Consider the following 17,792-nt stretch of genomic DNA (forward strand, 5'->3'; position numbering starts at 1 on the left):
TCCTAGTCTGAACCGTCAGATCTTGAAAGAGATCTCCCAGTCTGAACCGTCGGATCTTGAAAGAGATCTCCCAGTCTGAACCGTCGGATCTTGAAAGAGATCTCCCAGCCTGAACCGTCTGATCTTGAAAGAGATCTCCCAGTCTGAAACATCCGATCTTGAAAGAGATCCCCCAGTCTGAACCGTCGGATCTTGAAAGAGATCTCCCAGTCTGAAACGTCCGATCTTGAAAGAGATCCCCCAGTCTGAAACGTCCGATCTTGAAAGAGATCCCCCAGTCTGAACTGTCAGATCTTGAAAGAGATCTCCCTGCCTGAAACGTCCGATCTTGAAAGAGATCCCCCAGTATGAAACGTCCGATCTTGAAAGAGATCCCCCAGTCTGAACCGTCAGATCTTGAAAGAGATCTCCCAGGCTGAACCGTCCGATCTTGAAAGAGATCCCCCAGTCTGAACCATCAGATCTTGAAAGAGATCTCCCAGGCTGAACCATCCGATCTTGAAAGAGATCCCCCAGTCTGAACCGTCAGATCTTGAAAGAGATCTCCCTGTCTGAACCGTCAGATCTTGAAAGAGATCTCCCTGTCTGAACCGTCCGATCTTGAAAGAGATCCCCCAGTCTGAAACGTCCGATCTTGAAAGAGATCTCCCAGCCTGAACTGTCGGATCTTGAAAGAGATCTCCCAGCCTGAACCGTCGGATCTTGAGAGATCTCCCAGGTTCAGGCTGGGGGATCTCTTTCAAGATCCGACAGTTCAGACTGGGAGATCTCTTTCAAGATCATACGGTTCAGGCTGGGGGATCCCTTTCAAGATCGGACGGTTCAGACTGGGGGATCTCTTTCAAGATCGGACGTTTCAGACTGGGGGATCTCTTTCAAGATCGGACGTTTCAGCTTGGGAGATCTCTTTCAAGATCAGATGTTTCAGACTGGGAGATCTCTTTCAAGATCCGACGGTTCAGGCTGGGAGATCTCTTTCAAGATCTGACGGTTCAGACTGGGAGATCTCCTTCAAGATCCGACGGTTCAGACTGGGAGATCTCTTTCAAGATCGGATGTTTCAGGCTGGGAGATCTCTTTCAAGATCGGACGGTTCAGCCTGGGAGATCTCTTTCAAGATCGGATGTTTCAGACTGGGGGATCTCTTTCAAGATCGGACGGTTCAGACAGGGAGATCTCTTTCAAGATCTGACGGTTCAGACTGGGGGTTCTCTTTCAAGATCGGACGAATCAGCCTGGGAGATCTATTTCAAGATCTGATGGTTTAGACAGGGAGATCTCTAAAGAGATCTCCCAGGCTGAAACGTCTGATCTTGAAAGAGATCTCCCAGTCTGAAATGTCCGATCTTGAAAGTGATCCCCCAGCCTGAACCGTCAGATCTTGAAAGAGATCTCCCAGCCTGAACCGTCGGATGTTGAAAGAGATCTCCCAGCCTGAACCGTCGGATCTTGAAAGAGATCTCCCAGTCTGAAATGTCCGATCTTGAAAGAGATCCCCCAGCCTGAACCGTCAGATCTTGAAAGAGATCTCCCAGTCTGAAACGTCTGATCTTGAAAGTGATCTCCCAGTCTGAAACGTCCGATCTTGAAAGTGATCCCCCAGCCTGAACCGTACGATCTTGAAAGAGAGCTCCCAGTCTGAAACGTCTGATCTTGAAAGAGATCCCCCAGCCTGAACCGTCGGATCTTGAAAGAGATCTCCCAGTCTGAAACGTCCGATCTTGAAAGAGATCTCCCAGGCTGAACCGTCAGATCTTGAAAGAGATCTCCCAGCCTGAACCGTCGGATCTTGAAAGAGATCTCCCAGTCTGAAACGTCAGATCTTGAAAGAGATCTCCCTGTCTGAACCGTCCGATCTTGAAAGAGATCTCCCAGTCTGAAACGTCCGATCTTGAAAGAGATCTCCCAGTCTGAAACATCTGATCTTGAAAGAGATCTCCCAGGCTGAAACGTCCGATCTTGAAAGAGATCCCCCAGTCTGAAACGTCCGATCTTGAAAGAGATCCCCCAGCCTGAACTGTCCGATCTTGAAAGGGATCCCCCAGCCTGAACCGTACGATCTTGAAAGAGATCTCCCAGTCTGAAACGTCCGATCTTGAAAGAGATCCCCCAGCCTGAACCGTCCGATCTTGAAAGAGATCCCCCAGCCTGAACCATCGGATCTTGAAAGAGATCTCACAGCCTGAACCGTCGGATGTTAAAAGAGATCTCCCAGCCTGAACCGTCGGATCTTGAAAGAGATCTCCCAGTCTGAAATGTCCGATCTTGAAAGAGATCCCCCAGCCTGAACCATCAGATCTTGAAAGAGATCTCCCAGTCTGAAATGTCCGATCTTGAAAGAGATCTCCCAGTCTGAAACGTCCGATCTTGAAAGTGATCCCCCAGCCTGAACCGTCGGATCTTGAAAGAGATCTCCCAGCCTGAACCGTCGGATCTTGAAAGAGATCTCCCAGTCTGAAACGTCGGATCTTGAAAGAGATCCCCCAGCCTGAACCGTCGGATCTTGAAAGAGATCTCCCAGTCTGAAATGTCCGATCTTGAAAGAGATCCCCCAGCCTGAACCGTCAGATCTTGAAAGAGATCTCCCAGCCTGAACCGTCGGATGTTGAAAGAGATCTCCAAGCCTGAACCGTCGGATCTTGAAAGAGATCTCCCAGTCTGAAATGTCCGATCTTGAAAGAGATCCCCCAGCCTGAACCGTCAGATCTTGAAAGAGATCTCCCAGTCTGAAAAGTCTGATCTTGAAAGAGATCTCCCAGTCTGAAACGTCCGATCTTGAAAGTGATCCCCCAGCCTGAACCATACGATCTTGAAAGAGAGCTCCCAGTCTGAAACGTCTGATCTTGAAAGAGATCCCCCAGCCTGAACCGTCGGATCTTGAAAGAGATCTCCCAGTCTGAAACGTCCGATCTTGAAAGAGATCTCCCAGGCTGAACCGTCAGATCTTGAAAGAGATCTCCCAGCCTGAACCGTCGGATCTTGAAAGAGATCTCCCAGTCTGAAACGTCGGATCTTGAAAGAGATCTCCCTGTCTGAACCGTCCGATCTTGAAAGATATCTCCCAGTCTGAAACGTCCGATCTTGAAAGAGATCTCCCAGTCTGAAACATCTGATCTTGAAAGAGATCTCCCAGGCTGAAACGTCCGATCTTGAAAGAGATCCCCCAGTCTGAAACGTCCGATCTTGAAAGAGATCCCCCAGCCTGAACCGTCCGATCTTGAAAGGGATCCCCCAGCCTGAACCGTACGATCTTGAAAGAGATCTCCCAGTCTGAAACGTCCGATCTTGAAAGAGATCCCCCAGCCTGAACCATCAGATCTTGAAAGAGATCTCCCTGTCTGAACCATCGGATCTTGAAAGAGATCTCACAGCCTGAACCGTCGGATGTTGAAAGAGATCTCCCAGCCTGAACCGTCGGATCTTGAAAGAGATCTCCCAGTCTGAAATGTCCGATCTTGAAAGAGATCCCCCAGCCTGAACCATCAGATCTTGAAAGAGATCTCCCAGTCTGAAACGTCTGATCTTGAAAGAGATCTCCCAGTCTGAAACGTCCGATCTTGAAAGTGATCCCCCAGCCTGAACCGTACGATCTTGAAAGAGATCTCCCAGTCTGAAACGTCCGATCTTGAAAGAGATCCCCCAGCCTGAACCGTCAGATCTTGAAAGAGATCTCCCAGGCTGATACGTCTGATCTTGAAAGAGATCCCCCAGCCTGAACCGTCAGATCTTGAAAGAGATCTCCTTGTCTGAACCATCGGATCTTGAAAGAGAGCTCACAGCCTGAACCGTCGGATGTTGAAAGAGATCTCCCAGCCTGAACTGTCGGATCTTGAAAGAGATCTCCCAGTCTGAAACGTCCGATCTTGAAAGAGATCCCCCAGCCTGAACCGTCAGATCTTGAAAGACATCTCCCAGTCTGAAACGTCCGATCTTGAAAGAGATCTCCCAGTCTGAAACGTCCGATCTTGAAAGAGATCTCCCAGGCTGAACCGTCGGATCTTGAAAGAGATCTCCCAGTCTGAACCATTGGATCTTGAAAGAGATCTCCCAGTCTGCATAATCCCAGTTTTTCCCATCTAGCCAAACAAGCATCCTGAAACATTCCAGGGATTGTGGGGTTCGTTTGAATCAGGGTACACCAATCCCATCTCCCGACTCCAAACTTTTGTCTCAGGTCAGCCCAGTTTTTATAGGCTGCTCCCAGCACCTTGAACCTAACTTTCTTGTAGTAGCCGGGTTCTAGGTTTCTTAGCCGGCATCCTTCAGCTACCGATCCTACTGTTAGCTTGAACATTGACGGCACACCCGGTATACACTCCGGCGTTTCCTCTCTATATCTGAAAATAACCCGCATATATTGGAGTGCAGCAGCTAAGTGATAAGCTTTAAAATTTGGGAGCACCCAGCCCCCCTTCCTCTGGGTAAGGTAAAACATTTGATTGCCCTCCTTGCTTTCCGGCAAGACCATATGAGTCTGGACTCAAGAGTGTCGAATGCTTTCAAGCAAACATTCCCAGACTCGAGCGGAATGGATCTCCAACTCAGCCATAGTCCTGCCAAGCGTCAAGGTTTTGAGACTGAAGTCCCAGCCTACGCCGACGACATCTTATTCGCATCGGCAGATCCAACATCCACTATGTTGATAGTGGAGCAGGAAGCGATGGAATTTGGGAAAATCTCAGGCGACTCCCTCAATCGGCAGAAAACGCAACTGGTAGCGAATCAGTTTGTAGTTACCCAGGATCCGAGGGTGGTGGAACAGGCGGTCTACTTAGGAATAAAGATCAGTTGGTAGAGAATACCTTTGGATCAATACTAGCCAAAGCAAAACACGACCTTGAGCAATGGCACAATCTTCATTTGTCTGTTGTCGGTCTCTGTAATATTATAAAAATGCTGCTTCTACCTAGGATTTCAATCTTTCAGATCCATTCTGCTTGAGTTTGAGAATGTTTGGTTCAAAGCATTAGATACTTTTGTGTCTGGATTCTTATGGTCTTAGGGGAAACAAGGAGGGCAACTAAATATTTGACATTACCCGGAGAACGTGGTGGGGGGGTTTGACTCCCCAAATTTGAAAGCTTATCACTTAGCTGCTGCTCTCCAAGATAGCTGTAACCTTATAAAAGAGGCTGCAGAATCTTTTCATTCAAGGAAACCTTTTCACCCCCGCAGATTGCTTCCCTGCTTGGGGTGGCTCTTTTAAAATAACTTGTAAAAGTTTTTCTCACAGCAGAGTTTGCAGTCTGACTGCTTCATACCCGCACTCTCAAGAAGAACAAGCATTTGCAAGGCAAGAGGTCTCTCATTACTGTTAGTTTCAGGTATTGGCGTTGCACATAATAATGCAACGCCAATAGCTCATACTTTCAGTAATGCGACACCTCGTGCATTGCAAATGTTTGCGTAGTGAGCCAGGAACAAGCATTGTATGTCTTAGTGCAGTACCAAAAGCTGCTCCTAGAGGTCCCTAGAGAGCAAGCCACCAGCCATGCTTGTCTAGGTGCAGTACCGCAAGTTGCTTCTGGAGGTCCCTAGTGAGCAAAGCAACAGCACTGCATGTTTTGGTGCAGTACCGCAAGCTTCTCCTAGAGGTCCCTAGTGAGCAAGGCACGAGCACTGCGTGTCTAGGTGCAGTACCGCACGCTTCTCCTGGAGGTCCCTAGTGAGCAAGGCACCATCATTGTGTGTCTCGGTGCAGTACCGCAAGCTTCTCCTAGAGGTCCCTAGTGAGCATCATAAACTTTTGGTCACATATGATACTCCCATAATCCATTGCATGAAAGACAGTACCACAAGTACATTCAAAAAGTTATGTCCTTATATACAATTAGTTGCTTTGAAATCTGACACATTTAAAAAAATATTAATTCCGGATTAGGTTGTACTCTATGTGGAGCTGATGAAGGGAAATTTATAGACGGTCTAACATAAATGTGAGATGTGCTAGCGAGTAAAGTAACCACTGCCGACTTAGTTTAGGACCAAGTGAGTGTCCTGTCTGAAGGCCTTTAAGAAAATATGCCTTGAGGCTGTAATTACATTTTAGGGCGTGACAACACATGTAACAGGGGGTGTCCTCATGGGAGGTTACAAGAAGAGACAAGGCGGTACTAAGGAGGGACTACAAAGCCTAATGACAATGAAAAGCCACCATTTACAAAGGACAGGGACAGGAGCCAATTAAAAAGATGGGCGGGAAGTAGGCAGAGCTTTATCCACATATCCTGAATGCAGCATGTCTCGAAGAGACGGCGCAAGCGCTGCCTAGGCAAGACCTAAAAACCATGATCATTTTTTTCCTTTTTTTAAATCACCACAGCCAACTTTACTCGCAGTGAAAAGTGCAAATGCGCTAATTATGGTAAAATGCGTTTATTTAAGATGCGCGCTCCAAGGTGAATTAACCCTTCAAGTGAGGGTGTACACATGACTTACAACAGGTTAAAAAAAGAGGGAGAGAACGTGACTTACAACAGGTTAAAAAGAGAGGGAGTATGACCATTGTAAGGTGGATGTGTGAGCTGACAGTTGTGGATAGCTACAACCGGTGTATTACTCATTGTAAGGTGGATGTGTGACCTGACAGTTGTGGATAGCTACAACCGGTGTATTACTCATTGTAAGGTGGATGTGTGACCTGACAGTTGTGGATAGCTACAACCGGTGTATTACTCATTGTAAGGTGGATGTGTGACCTGACAGTTGTGGATAGCTACAACCGGTGTATTACTCATTGTAAGGTGGATGTGTGACCTGACAGTTGTGGATAGATGGACCGGTGCGTTACTCGGTAAAGTCCCCCCACAGTTCCCTGTAGGAGGCTCACAGCCCCTCTCTGCCCCACTTTTCCTATCCTAGGACCCTCCCTTGCCCCGTGGCTTGGTTTGTGCTCTGGTTCCGAGCGCCTAGATACTCCTCCGGGAGGGATCTGTGCGCTATATCAAATGTCCAATCAAATCTATATCAAATGCCCAAATGGAACAGGTCTTGGGAGCACAGCTGGGGTATGGAATGGAGCAGGTCTTGGGAGCACGGCTGGGGTATGGAATGGAGCAGGTCTTGGGAGCACGGGTGGGGTATGGAATGGAGCAGGTCATGGGAGCACGGCTGGGGTATTGAATGGAGCAGGTCTTGGGAGCACGGCTGGGGTATGGAATGGAGCAGGTCTTGGGAGTATGGCTGGGGTATGGATGGAGCCAGTCTCGGGAGCACGGCTGGAGTATGGATGGAGCCGGTCTCGGGAGCACGGCTGGGGTATGGATGGAGCCGGTCTCGGTAGCACGGCTGTTGTATGGAATGGAGCAGGTCTTGGGAGCACGGCTGGGGTACAGAGTGAAGCAGGTTTTGGGGAGCACGGCTGGGGTATGGATGGAGCCGGTCTTGAGAGCACGGCTGGGGTATGGATGGAGCCGGTCTTTAGAGCACGGCTGGGGTATGGAATGGAGCCGGTCTCAGGAGCACGGCTGTGGTATGGAATGGAGCCGGTCTTGGGAGCACGGCTGGGGTATGGAATGGAGCCGGTCTTGGGAGCACGGCTGGGGTATGGAATGGAGCAGGTCTTGGGAGCACGGCTGGGGTATGGATGGAGCCGGTCTTGGGAGCACAGCTGGGGTATGGATGGAGTCGGTCTCGAGAGCACGGCTGGGGTGAGTGTTTGATTGGTTCTGATGCTCGGTCCATCACCACCCCCTTTTGTACCGCTTTGTTCGCCATAAATTGGCAGGGTATGCTCAGACGTGAGTCCCTTGCTCACTTTGCCACTGGATTCAAGCAAGTCTGGCTGAAGACGGCTGAAATGCCAGAAACCGGTCCTAGGAAGCTTGTTTCCGGTCCAGGGAAGGCATGGCTTGGCAGTTCGGGCTGGACTGTTCCCATGAGGCTCAGGGTCAGACTGATTTGCATATGGCCATGTCTGAACTGGGGTGGCAGAGTGGGCTAAAGAACGGTGATGGATCAAACCCAGATCTGTTGACTGGGTGTGCGTGTTTGATTGGTTCTGATGCTCCGTCCATCACCACCCCCTTTTGTACCGGGGTATGAATGGAGCAGGTCTTTGGGGCACGGCTGGGGTATAGATGGAGCCGGTCTCATGAGCACGGCTGGGGTATGGAATGGAGCAGGTCTTGGGAGCACGGCTGGGGTATGGAATGGAGCCGGTCTTGGGAGCACGGCTGGGGTATGGATGGAGCCGGTCTCGGGAGCACGGCTGGGGTATGGATGGAGCCGGTCTCGGGAGCACGGCTGGGGTATGGAATGGAGCAGGTCTCGGGAACACGGCTGGGGTATGGATGGAGCAGGTCTCGGGAGCACGGCTGGGGTATGGATGGAGCCGGTCTCGGGAGCACGGCTGGGGTATGGATGGAGCCGGCCTCGGGAGCACGGCTGAGGTATGGAATGGTGCAGGTCTTGGGAGAACGGCTGGGGTATGGATGGAGCCGGTCTTGGAAGCATGGCTGGGGTATGGATGGAGCCGGTCTTGAGAGCACGGCTGGGGTATGGATGGAGCGGTCTTGAGAGCACGGCTGGGGTATGGATGGAGCCGGTCTTGAGAGCACGGCTCGGGTATGGATGGAGCCGGTCTTGGAAGCATGGCTGGGGTATGGATGGAGCCGGTCTTGAGAGCACGGCTGGGGTATGGATGGAGCCGGTCTTGAGAGCACGGCTGGGGAATGGATGGAGCCGGTCTTGGAAGCACGGCTGGGGTATGGATGGAGTCGGTCTCGAGAGCACGGCTGGGTGTGAGTGTTTGATTGGTTCTGATGCTCCGTCCATCACCACCCCCTTTTGTACCGGGGTATGAATGGAGCAGGTCTTTGGGGCACGGCTGGGGTATAGATGGAGCCGGTCTCATGAGCACGGCTGGGGTATGGAATGGAGCAGGTCTTGGGAGCACGGCTGGGGTATGGAATGGAGCCGGTCTTGGGAGCACGGCTGGGGTATGGATGGAGCCGGTCTCGGGAGCACGGCTGGGGTATGGATGGAGCCGGTCTCGGGAGCACGGCTGGGGTATGGAATGGAGCAGGTCTCGGGAACACGGCTGGGGTATGGATGGAGCAGGTCTCGGGAGCACGGCTGGGGTATGGATGGAGCCGGTCTCGGGAGCACGGCTGGGGTATGGATGGAGCCGGCCTCGGGAGCACGGCTGAGGTATGGAATGGTGCAGGTCTTGGGAGAACGGCTGGGGTATGGATGGAGCCGGTCTTGGAAGCATGGCTGGGGTATGGATGGAGCCGGTCTTGAGAGCACGGCTGGGGTATGGATGGAGCGGTCTTGAGAGCACGGCTGGGGTATGGATGGAGCCGGTCTTGAGAGCACGGCTCGGGTATGGATGGAGCCGGTCTTGGAAGCATGGCTGGGGTATGGATGGAGCCGGTCTTGAGAGCACGGCTGGGGTATGGATGGAGCCGGTCTTGAGAGCACGGCTGGGGAATGGATGGAGCCGGTCTTGGAAGCACGGCTGGGGTATGGATGGAGCCTGTCTCGGGAGCACGGCTGGGGAATGGATGGAGCCGGTCTTGGAAGCACGGCACGGGTATGGATGGAGCCGGTCTTGGAAGCATGGCTGGGGTATGGATGGAGCCGGTCTTGAGAGCACGGCTGGGGTATGGATGGAGCCGGTCTTGAGAGCACGGCTCGGGTATGGATGGAGCCGGTCTTGGAAGCATGGCTGGGGTATGGATGGAGCCGGTCTTGAGAGCACGGCTGGGGTATGGATGGAGCCTGTCTCGGGAGCACGGCTGGGGTATGGATGGAGCCGGTCTCGGGAGGACGGCTGGGGTATGGATGGAGCCGGTCTTGGAAGCATGGCTGGGGTATGGATGGAGCCGGTCTTGAGAGCACGGCTGGGGTATGGATGGAGCCGGTCTCGGGAGGACGGCTGGGGTATGGATGGAGCAGGTCTCGGGAGCACGGCTGGGGTATGGAATGGCCCGGGCTTGAAGTCACCGGTTTGGGGGTTCTGCTTCAGCCATGGATAGACCCTTCGCCCCGGCTCCTGTCTGGCACGGGGGGGCTGAATATTTCCTCAGCTGCTGTACTTGAGGTAGTTCCGGTGGGGGTGGGGGGTGCTGGGGTGATGGTGCAGCGCTGCATTCCTGGCTCGCGTGTGTACGCGCTATTTCTGCTGCGCTCTATTTATAGGACTGGAGTCCAGAGTCATGAGGGGTCTGCAGCCCCCCCCCCTCCCACATTTTCTGGCCTCAGGGAGGTGGGGGCCCCTGTCCTTGGGTACCTTCTGCTCAGGGTAACACTCGGGTCATGTGATCCAGCTTCGACGGAACCCGCATTAAGGCACCTGCACACACGGGACCGACACCAGCACACAGAACCTACACCAGCACACACGGAACCGGCACACTCGGGCCGACTTCAGCACACACAAAACCAGCACACACGGAACATACACCCGCACACATGGAACCGACACCAGCACACACGGTACTAGCACACGCGGATCCTACACCAACACACACGGCACCGACACCAGCACAGACGGGCTAGTCACCAGCACACACAGGACTTACACCAGCACACACGGAACTAACACCAGCACACGGAATTGAGACGAACCGACACCAGCACATTCGGAACTGACACCACCACACAAAGAACTGACACCAGAATACACGGAACCAGCACATATGGGACTGACACCAGAGCAAACACCATCACACGCAGAACCTACACCAGCACACACGGAACCTACACCAGCACACACGGACTACACCAGCACACACGGAACCTACACCAGCACACACGGAACCTACACCAGCACACACGGAACCTACACCAGCACACACGGAACCTACACCAGCACACACGGAACCTACACCAGCACACACGGAACCTACACCAGCACACACGGAACCTACACCAGCACACACGGAACCTACGCCAGCACACACGGAAACAACACCAGCACACACGGAACCTACACCAGCACACACGGAACCTACACCAGCACACACGGAACCTACGCCAGCACACACGGAAACAACACCAGCACACACGGAACCTACACCAGCACACACGGAACCTACACCAGCACACACGGAAACAACACCAGCACACACAGAACCTACACCAGCACACACGGAACCTACACCAGCACACACGGAACCTACACCAGCACACACGGAACCTACGCCAGCACACACGGAAACAACACCAGCACACACGGAACCTACACCAGCACACACGGAACCTACACCAGCACACACGGAACCTACGCCAGCACACACGGAAACAACACCAGCACACACGGAACCTACACCAGCACACACGGAACCTACACCAGCACACACGGAACCTACACCAGCACACACGGAACCTACGCCAGCACACACGGAAACAACACCAGCACACACGGAACCTACACCAGCACACACGGAACCTACACCAGCACACACGGAACCTACGCCAGCACACACGGAAACAACACCAGCACACACAGAACCTACACCAGCACACACGGAACCTACACCAGCACACACGGAACCTACACCAGCACACACGGAACCTACGCCAGCACACACGGAAACAACACCAGCACACACGGAACCTACACCAGCACACACGGAACCTACACCAGCACACACGGAACCTACGCCAGCACACACGGAAACAACACCAGCACACACGGAACCTACACCAGCACACACGGAACCTACACCAGCACACACGGAACCTACACCAGCACACACGGAACCTACGCCAGCACACACGGAAACAACACCAGCACACACGGAACCTACACCAGCACACACGGAACCTACACCAGCACACACGGAACCTACGCCAGCACACACGGAAACAACACCAGCACACACAGAACCTACACCAGCACACACGGAACCTACACCAGCACACACGGAACCTACGCCAGCACAAACGGAACCAACACCAGCACACACAGAACCTACACCAGCACACACGGAACCTACACCAGCACACACGGAACCTACACCAGCACACACGGAACCTACACCAGCACACACGGAACCTACACCAAAACAAACATTATCACACATGTCACAGTCAACACCGACTGAACTGCCAGGAAGGCTACAGAACGGACAGCAGCACGGAGGGAAATGACACACAACACCACCCTTGCACCGACAAGAAGTCCGGCTCCCACCAATCCGCCCCACAGAACAGACATCAGCAGTGACCCAAGGTCCCTCAGAACTGACCCCGCTCACATGGTGCAGACACCGGCTCCCGCAGAACAGACACCAGATCACACACAACAGACACCAGCTCTCAAAGGAGAGACCCAGCTGACCCCAGCCCTCACAGGGGAAGACCCCTCATCACACAAAACTGGTCACAAAACCTCCAGCAGAACAGACACCAGTGCTCAAAGTAGAGGCAGAACGTACTCCAGATCCCACATGGCAGACCCCTAATCCCATAGAACTGGCCACAGAACAGATCCCAGCTCCCCGTAAGTGACCCAGCTCCCAAAAACAGACATCAGTTCTGACCTCCCACAGAACTGACCTAACTCCCTTGGAGCAGACACCGGCTCCCGCAGAACAGACACCAGATCACACACAATAGACACCAGCTCTCACGGGAGAGACATTACGGACCCTGGCCCCCACAAAGAAAGACCCCTCAGGCGTAGACTCCTGCAGAACAGACACCAGCTCTCAACAAAGAGAGAATCGCCAGTAGAACTGACCACATCTCCCGGAGGGCAGACTCCTGGTGTCACTGTACTGAGTACTCTAGGCTCGGACTTTGCCCAGATAGCGCCCTGGGCGAAACCAAACTTGTTGCTCTTTGTGAAGCTGGGTCTTGCGGCTCAGTGGACACATGCATGTAGTGTACGGCCTGGGTTTGACCTCATGGTCACAGGTTCAAATCGCGGCGGGCCCACTCAGTCTTTCATCCATCTGAGGTCGATAAAATGAGTACCATTGAGTTGGGTAGCAATAAACATCTGTTATTCAGCGCCAAGATGCCCCGTTGGTGGTGAACGTGCGCTTTACAAATACACGTTATATTATGTTGTGATGAGACCCTCCCCTCTGCTCCCACCTGGCCACCTCACAGCGCTATGTGTCGTAGGAGCTAGTAGTTAATAGGGGTGGACGCTGCTGCACTGCTCTGTTTCTGCTGATACTGGTGTAAGTGTGACGTAGATATGGACTCTTGCTGGGCTGGCTGCTGGTAGAGTTATGCTGAGCACTGATGCGAGGACACGCCCCCTACCCGTATAATGCTGCAGGACTAGAAGCTGCCACCAGGAGGGCGTGATGGGGGTGTACAAGGCTTGGTACCACTGTCTAGCGACGAGAATAGAAAGAGCTCCTTTCTACAACCTTCACTGTCACGTACCTTCTCTTTCCTCCTCCCCCTCAGGCTCCAGCTATGCCCACTGGGGGGCCCCCCTTTTGTGTTCATGCCTCAGATCACGGTGGGTCCATCAGAGCAGTGACTGGTCTGTGCACTTTCGTCCCAACCGAAACTCACCTGAATAGCTCATGCCCCTTTCCACAAGTGAGAGCCCGGGGGAGAAGGAATGGAGGCCAGAGGAAGGCAGAGAGGGCCTGCAGACCCTGTGACCCAGTATTCTAAGGAGTTTGTTTGGGCGCCCTGGGCGTGGGCACAGGGCGGCCTTGCAAACAGCCGCCCCTCGGGTGCAGGACAACCCCCGTTCCCACAGCAGAGGCACCAGCAGGACCCCTACTCTTGAAGGCCAGACTATGTTCATTGTGTAGCGCTTAGAAGTCCGAACTTCAAGGGGAACCAGTAGCCACTAACTCTTAACTTCTGCCTCTCTCCACAGGTGTGACCTGCGGCACGGACTGTGCGTGCGGGCGCAGTCACTTCACGTGCGCCGTGAGCGCCTTCGGCGAGTGCACGTGTATCCCGGCGCAGTGGCAGTGCGACGGCGACAACGACTGCGGCGACCACAGCGACGAAGATGGCTGCAGTGAGGAGGGGGTCTGTGGTGGGGGGGCGGGGGCCGTGAGGAGTGGGTCTGTGGTGGGGGGGCGGGGGCCGTGAGGAGTGGGTCTGTGGTGGGGGGGCGGGGGCCGTGAGGAGTGGGCCTGTGGGGGTGTAGTATTTAGGGCGGGGTGGTTACCTCTGTGCTGGGGGTCTGTGGTGGCGGGGGCTGTGAGGAGTGGGCCTGTGGGGGTGTAGTATTTAGGGCGGGGTGGTTACCTCTGTGCTGGGGGTCTGTGGTGGCGGGGGCTGTGAGGAGTGGGCCTGTGGGGGTGTAGTATTTAGGGCGGGGTGGTTACCTCTGTGCTGGGGGGTCTGTGGTGGCGGGGGCTGTGAGGAGTGGGCCTGTGGGGGTGTAGTATTTAGGGCGGGGTGGTTACCTCTGTGCTGGGGGGTCTGTGGTGGCGGGGGCTGTGGGGAGTGGGCCTGTGGGGGTGTAGTATTTAGGGCGGGGTGGCTACCTCTGTGCTGGGGGGTCTGTGGTGGCGGGGGCTGTGAGGAGTGGGCCTGTGGGGGTGTAGTATTTAGGGCGGGGTGGTTACCTCTGTGCTGGGGGGTCTGTGGTGGCGGGAGCTGTGAGGAGTGGGTCTGTGGGGGTGTAGAATTTAGGGCGGGGTGGTTACCTCTGTGCTGGGGGGTCTGTGGTGGCGGGGGCTGTGAGGAGTGGGTCTGTGGGGGTGTAGTATTTAGGGCGGGGTGGTTACCTCTGTGCTGGGGGGTCTGTGGTGGTTGGGGCTGTGAGAGGTGGGTCTGTGGGGGTGTAGTATTTAGGGCGGGTGGTTACCTCTGTGCTGGGGGGGTCTGTGGTGGCGGGAGCTGTGAGGAGTGGGCCTGTGGGGGTGTAGTATTTAGGGCGGGGTGGTTACCTCTGTGCTGGGGGGTCTGTGGTGGTTGGTGCTGTGAGAGGTGGGTCTGTGGGGGTGTGGTCTTCAGGACGCAGGTGGTTAACAACTGGGACAGGATGGGCTTCTTGAGGTGGAGTCGGGCACATTATTGGCGATCGTTGTGGCTGATTCACAGAACTAATCTGAGATAAATCCTAAATGTACAACCTTTGGTATTCACAGAATCAATCAATCAATCAATCAATCGCATTTATAAAGCGCGCTACTCACCCATCAAGGGTCTCAAGGCGCTGGGAGGGGGGGGGGGGGGTCAGTGCTCGAAGAGCCAGGTCTTGAGCTGCCTTCTGAAGGAGAGGTGGTCAGGTATGGCGCGAATGTGGCTGGGCAGAGAGTTCCAGGTCTTCGCTGCTAGAAAAGAGAAGGATCTTCCTCCGGCGGTGGCTTTGCGGATGCGGGGTACGGCTGCCAGGGCCTGTCCGGTGGAGCGCAGAGTGCGCGGGGGAGTGTAGAAGGAGACGCGGTTGTTGATGAGTTTGGGTCCGAGGTTGTGAAGGGCTTTGTGTGCGTGGGTGAGTAGTCGGAAGGTGATCCGCTTGTTGACGGGTAGCCAATGGAGTTTTTTCAGGTGTCCGGAGATGTGGTGGTGGCGAGGGATGTCCAGGATGAGTCTTGCGGCAGCGTTCTGGATCCGTTGGAGTTTCCTCTGCAGCTTGGTGGTGATGCCGGCGTACAGGGTGTTCCCGTAGTCCAAGCGGCTGGTGACTAGGGCGTGGGTGACGGTCTTCCTGGTGTCGGTGGGGATCCAGCGGAAGATCTTGCGGAGCATGCGGAGGGTGTTGAAACATGCCGAGATCACCGAGTTCACCTGTCTGGTCATGGTGAGGGAAGAGTCCAGGATGAAGCCGAGGTTGCGTGCGTGGTCGGTGGGTTGGGGAGTGCTACCTAGGGCGGGGGGCCACCAGGAGTCATCCCATGCGGTGGGAGTGGGGCCGAGGATGAGGACCTCCGTTTTGTCTGTGTTCAGTTTCAGACGGCTGTCTGTCATCCAGTTCGCCACTTCCTTCATTCCTTCATGTAGTCTGGTCCTAGCTGATGTGGGGTTGTTAGTGAGGGATAAGATGAGCTGGGTGTCGTCGGCGTATGATATAAGGTGGAGTCCGAGGCTTTTAGTAGTAGTAAATTTAGGAGTCCTAACTTTACTACTCCTAAACTGAGACAAAATCCTAACTTTATGACTTTAGGTATTCACAAAAGTCATTTAGTAGTCGTAAAGTTAGGATTTTGTCTCAGTTTAGTAGTAGTAAAGTTAGGAGTCCTAACTTTACGACTACTACTAAATGCCTTCTGTGAATACCACAAGTAGTAAATTTAGGATTTTATCTCAGATTAGTTCTGTGAATCGGCCCCTCTGAGAAGCGAGTGGGTATGTGGAGGTGGCCGGGTCTGTGAGGTAAGTCTGTGAGGGGTGAGTCTGAGAGTTGGGCCTGTGACGTAAGTGTGTAAATGTAGATCTAAGGGGGTGAAAGTCTGTAAAGGTAGGTCTGTGGAGGTGGAGTCTCAGGGATGGGCTGTGTTAGGTGGCCGCGTGTAGGTCGAGTCTCTGAGAAGTGGGGTCTCTGGAGATGGAGCCTGGGAGGGGGAGGTGAATGATGAGAGCTGAGTCTGTGGAGGTGGAGCATTTGAGAGGTGGGTCTCTGCAAGTGGAGTCTTCAGGGGTGTAAGTAATCTTTCAGAAGTGGATGGGTATGTGGAGGTGGAGTCTGAGAGCCGGGTCTGTGAGAGGTGAGTCTGTGGAGGTGTAGTCTGAGAGCCAGGTCTGTGAAAGGTGAGTCTGAAAGCCGGGTCTGTGAGAGGTGAGTCTGAGAGCCGGGTATGTTAGAGGTAAGTCTGTGGAGGTGGAGTCTGAGAGCCGTGTCTGTGAGAGGTGAGTCTGTGGAGGGGGAGTCTGAGAGCCAGGTCTGTGAGAGGTGAGTCTGTGGAGGTGGAGTCTGAGAGCCGGGTCTGTAAGAGGTGAGTCTGAGAGCCGGGTATGTGAGAGGTGAGTCTGTGGAGGTGGAGTCTGAGAGCCGGGTCTGTGAGAGGTGAGCCTGTGAAGGTGGAGTCTGAGAGCCGGGTCTGTGAGAGGTGAGTCTGTGGGGGTGGAGTCTGAGAGCCAGGTCTGTGAGAGGTGAGTCTGAAAACCGGGTCTGTGAGAGGTGAGTCTGTGGAAGTGGAGTATGAGAGCCGGGTCTGTGAGTGGTGACTCTGAGAGTCGGGTATGTGAGAGGTGAATCTGTGTAGGTGGAGTATGAGAGCCGGGTCTGTGAGTGGTGACTCTGAGAGTCGGGTATGTGAGAGGTGAGTCTGTGTAGGTGGAGTCTGACAGCCGGGTCTGTGAGAGGTGAGTCTGTGGAAGTGGAGTCTGAGAGCCTGGTCTGTGAGAGGGGAGTCTGTAAAGTCGGGTCTGTGGAGGACGAGGTCTGTGGGGGTTGTTAACGATCTGTCAGAAGTGGTTTGTGGGTGCGAGGAGAATGTTGAGGGTCTGTGGAGCTCTGCCGTTGAAGTCACTCAGTCTGAATACCAGTGCACAGTCGGAGGTGGTTGGTTGGTGCATTAGGTCTGTGAAAAGGGTGTCTTGTGGACAGTCTGATGGGGCGGGGTCTGTGAGGACGCACTGTGGCGGTAGGATGCTGGAGTCGGGCAGGGGTCTGTAGAGAAGGCAGTCCTAGTGCATTGTCCGTGGTGACGAATCTGTGCTGCACTGCTGCACCAGGGGGTCCCTGGGTGTGTTGCACTGGCGCCTCATGGTGCCCGTGGCCAGCTCTATTAGCCCCGGCCCCACCTGCAGCACAGCTCTTGAATGTGCCAGGAGGTTTCACAGAAAACAGACATTGCATCCACCACCCCCAAACACACACACACACACACACACACACACACACACATTTAGCCTAACTATGGGGCGGGGGGCAGCATCTGTGCTCTCCCCAAGCTGGCCTCGAGAAG

At 54.1% G+C, this 17,792-nt stretch overlaps 1 protein-coding gene across 7 annotated transcripts in view; it reads left to right on the forward strand.

Annotated features, from left to right (window-relative positions):
- The window catches only part of LRP4 (LDL receptor related protein 4), a 507,202-nt gene that overhangs the window by 109,963 nt on the left and 379,447 nt on the right, over positions 1–17,792 (forward strand). For all 7 annotated transcript variants that reach the window (XM_085646645.1, XM_085646639.1, XM_085646647.1 and 4 more), the window contains exon 2: positions 13,802–13,948. In XM_085646645.1, coding sequence (XP_085502771.1) covers positions 13,802–13,948 — 147 coding nt within the window. The remainder of the gene's footprint in view (positions 1–13,801; positions 13,949–17,792) is intronic.

The sequence above is a fragment of the Triturus cristatus genome, chromosome 3_1, assembly GCF_964204655.1.
Source record: "Triturus cristatus chromosome 3_1, aTriCri1.1, whole genome shotgun sequence".
Lineage (NCBI taxonomy): Eukaryota > Metazoa > Chordata > Amphibia > Caudata > Salamandridae > Triturus > Triturus cristatus.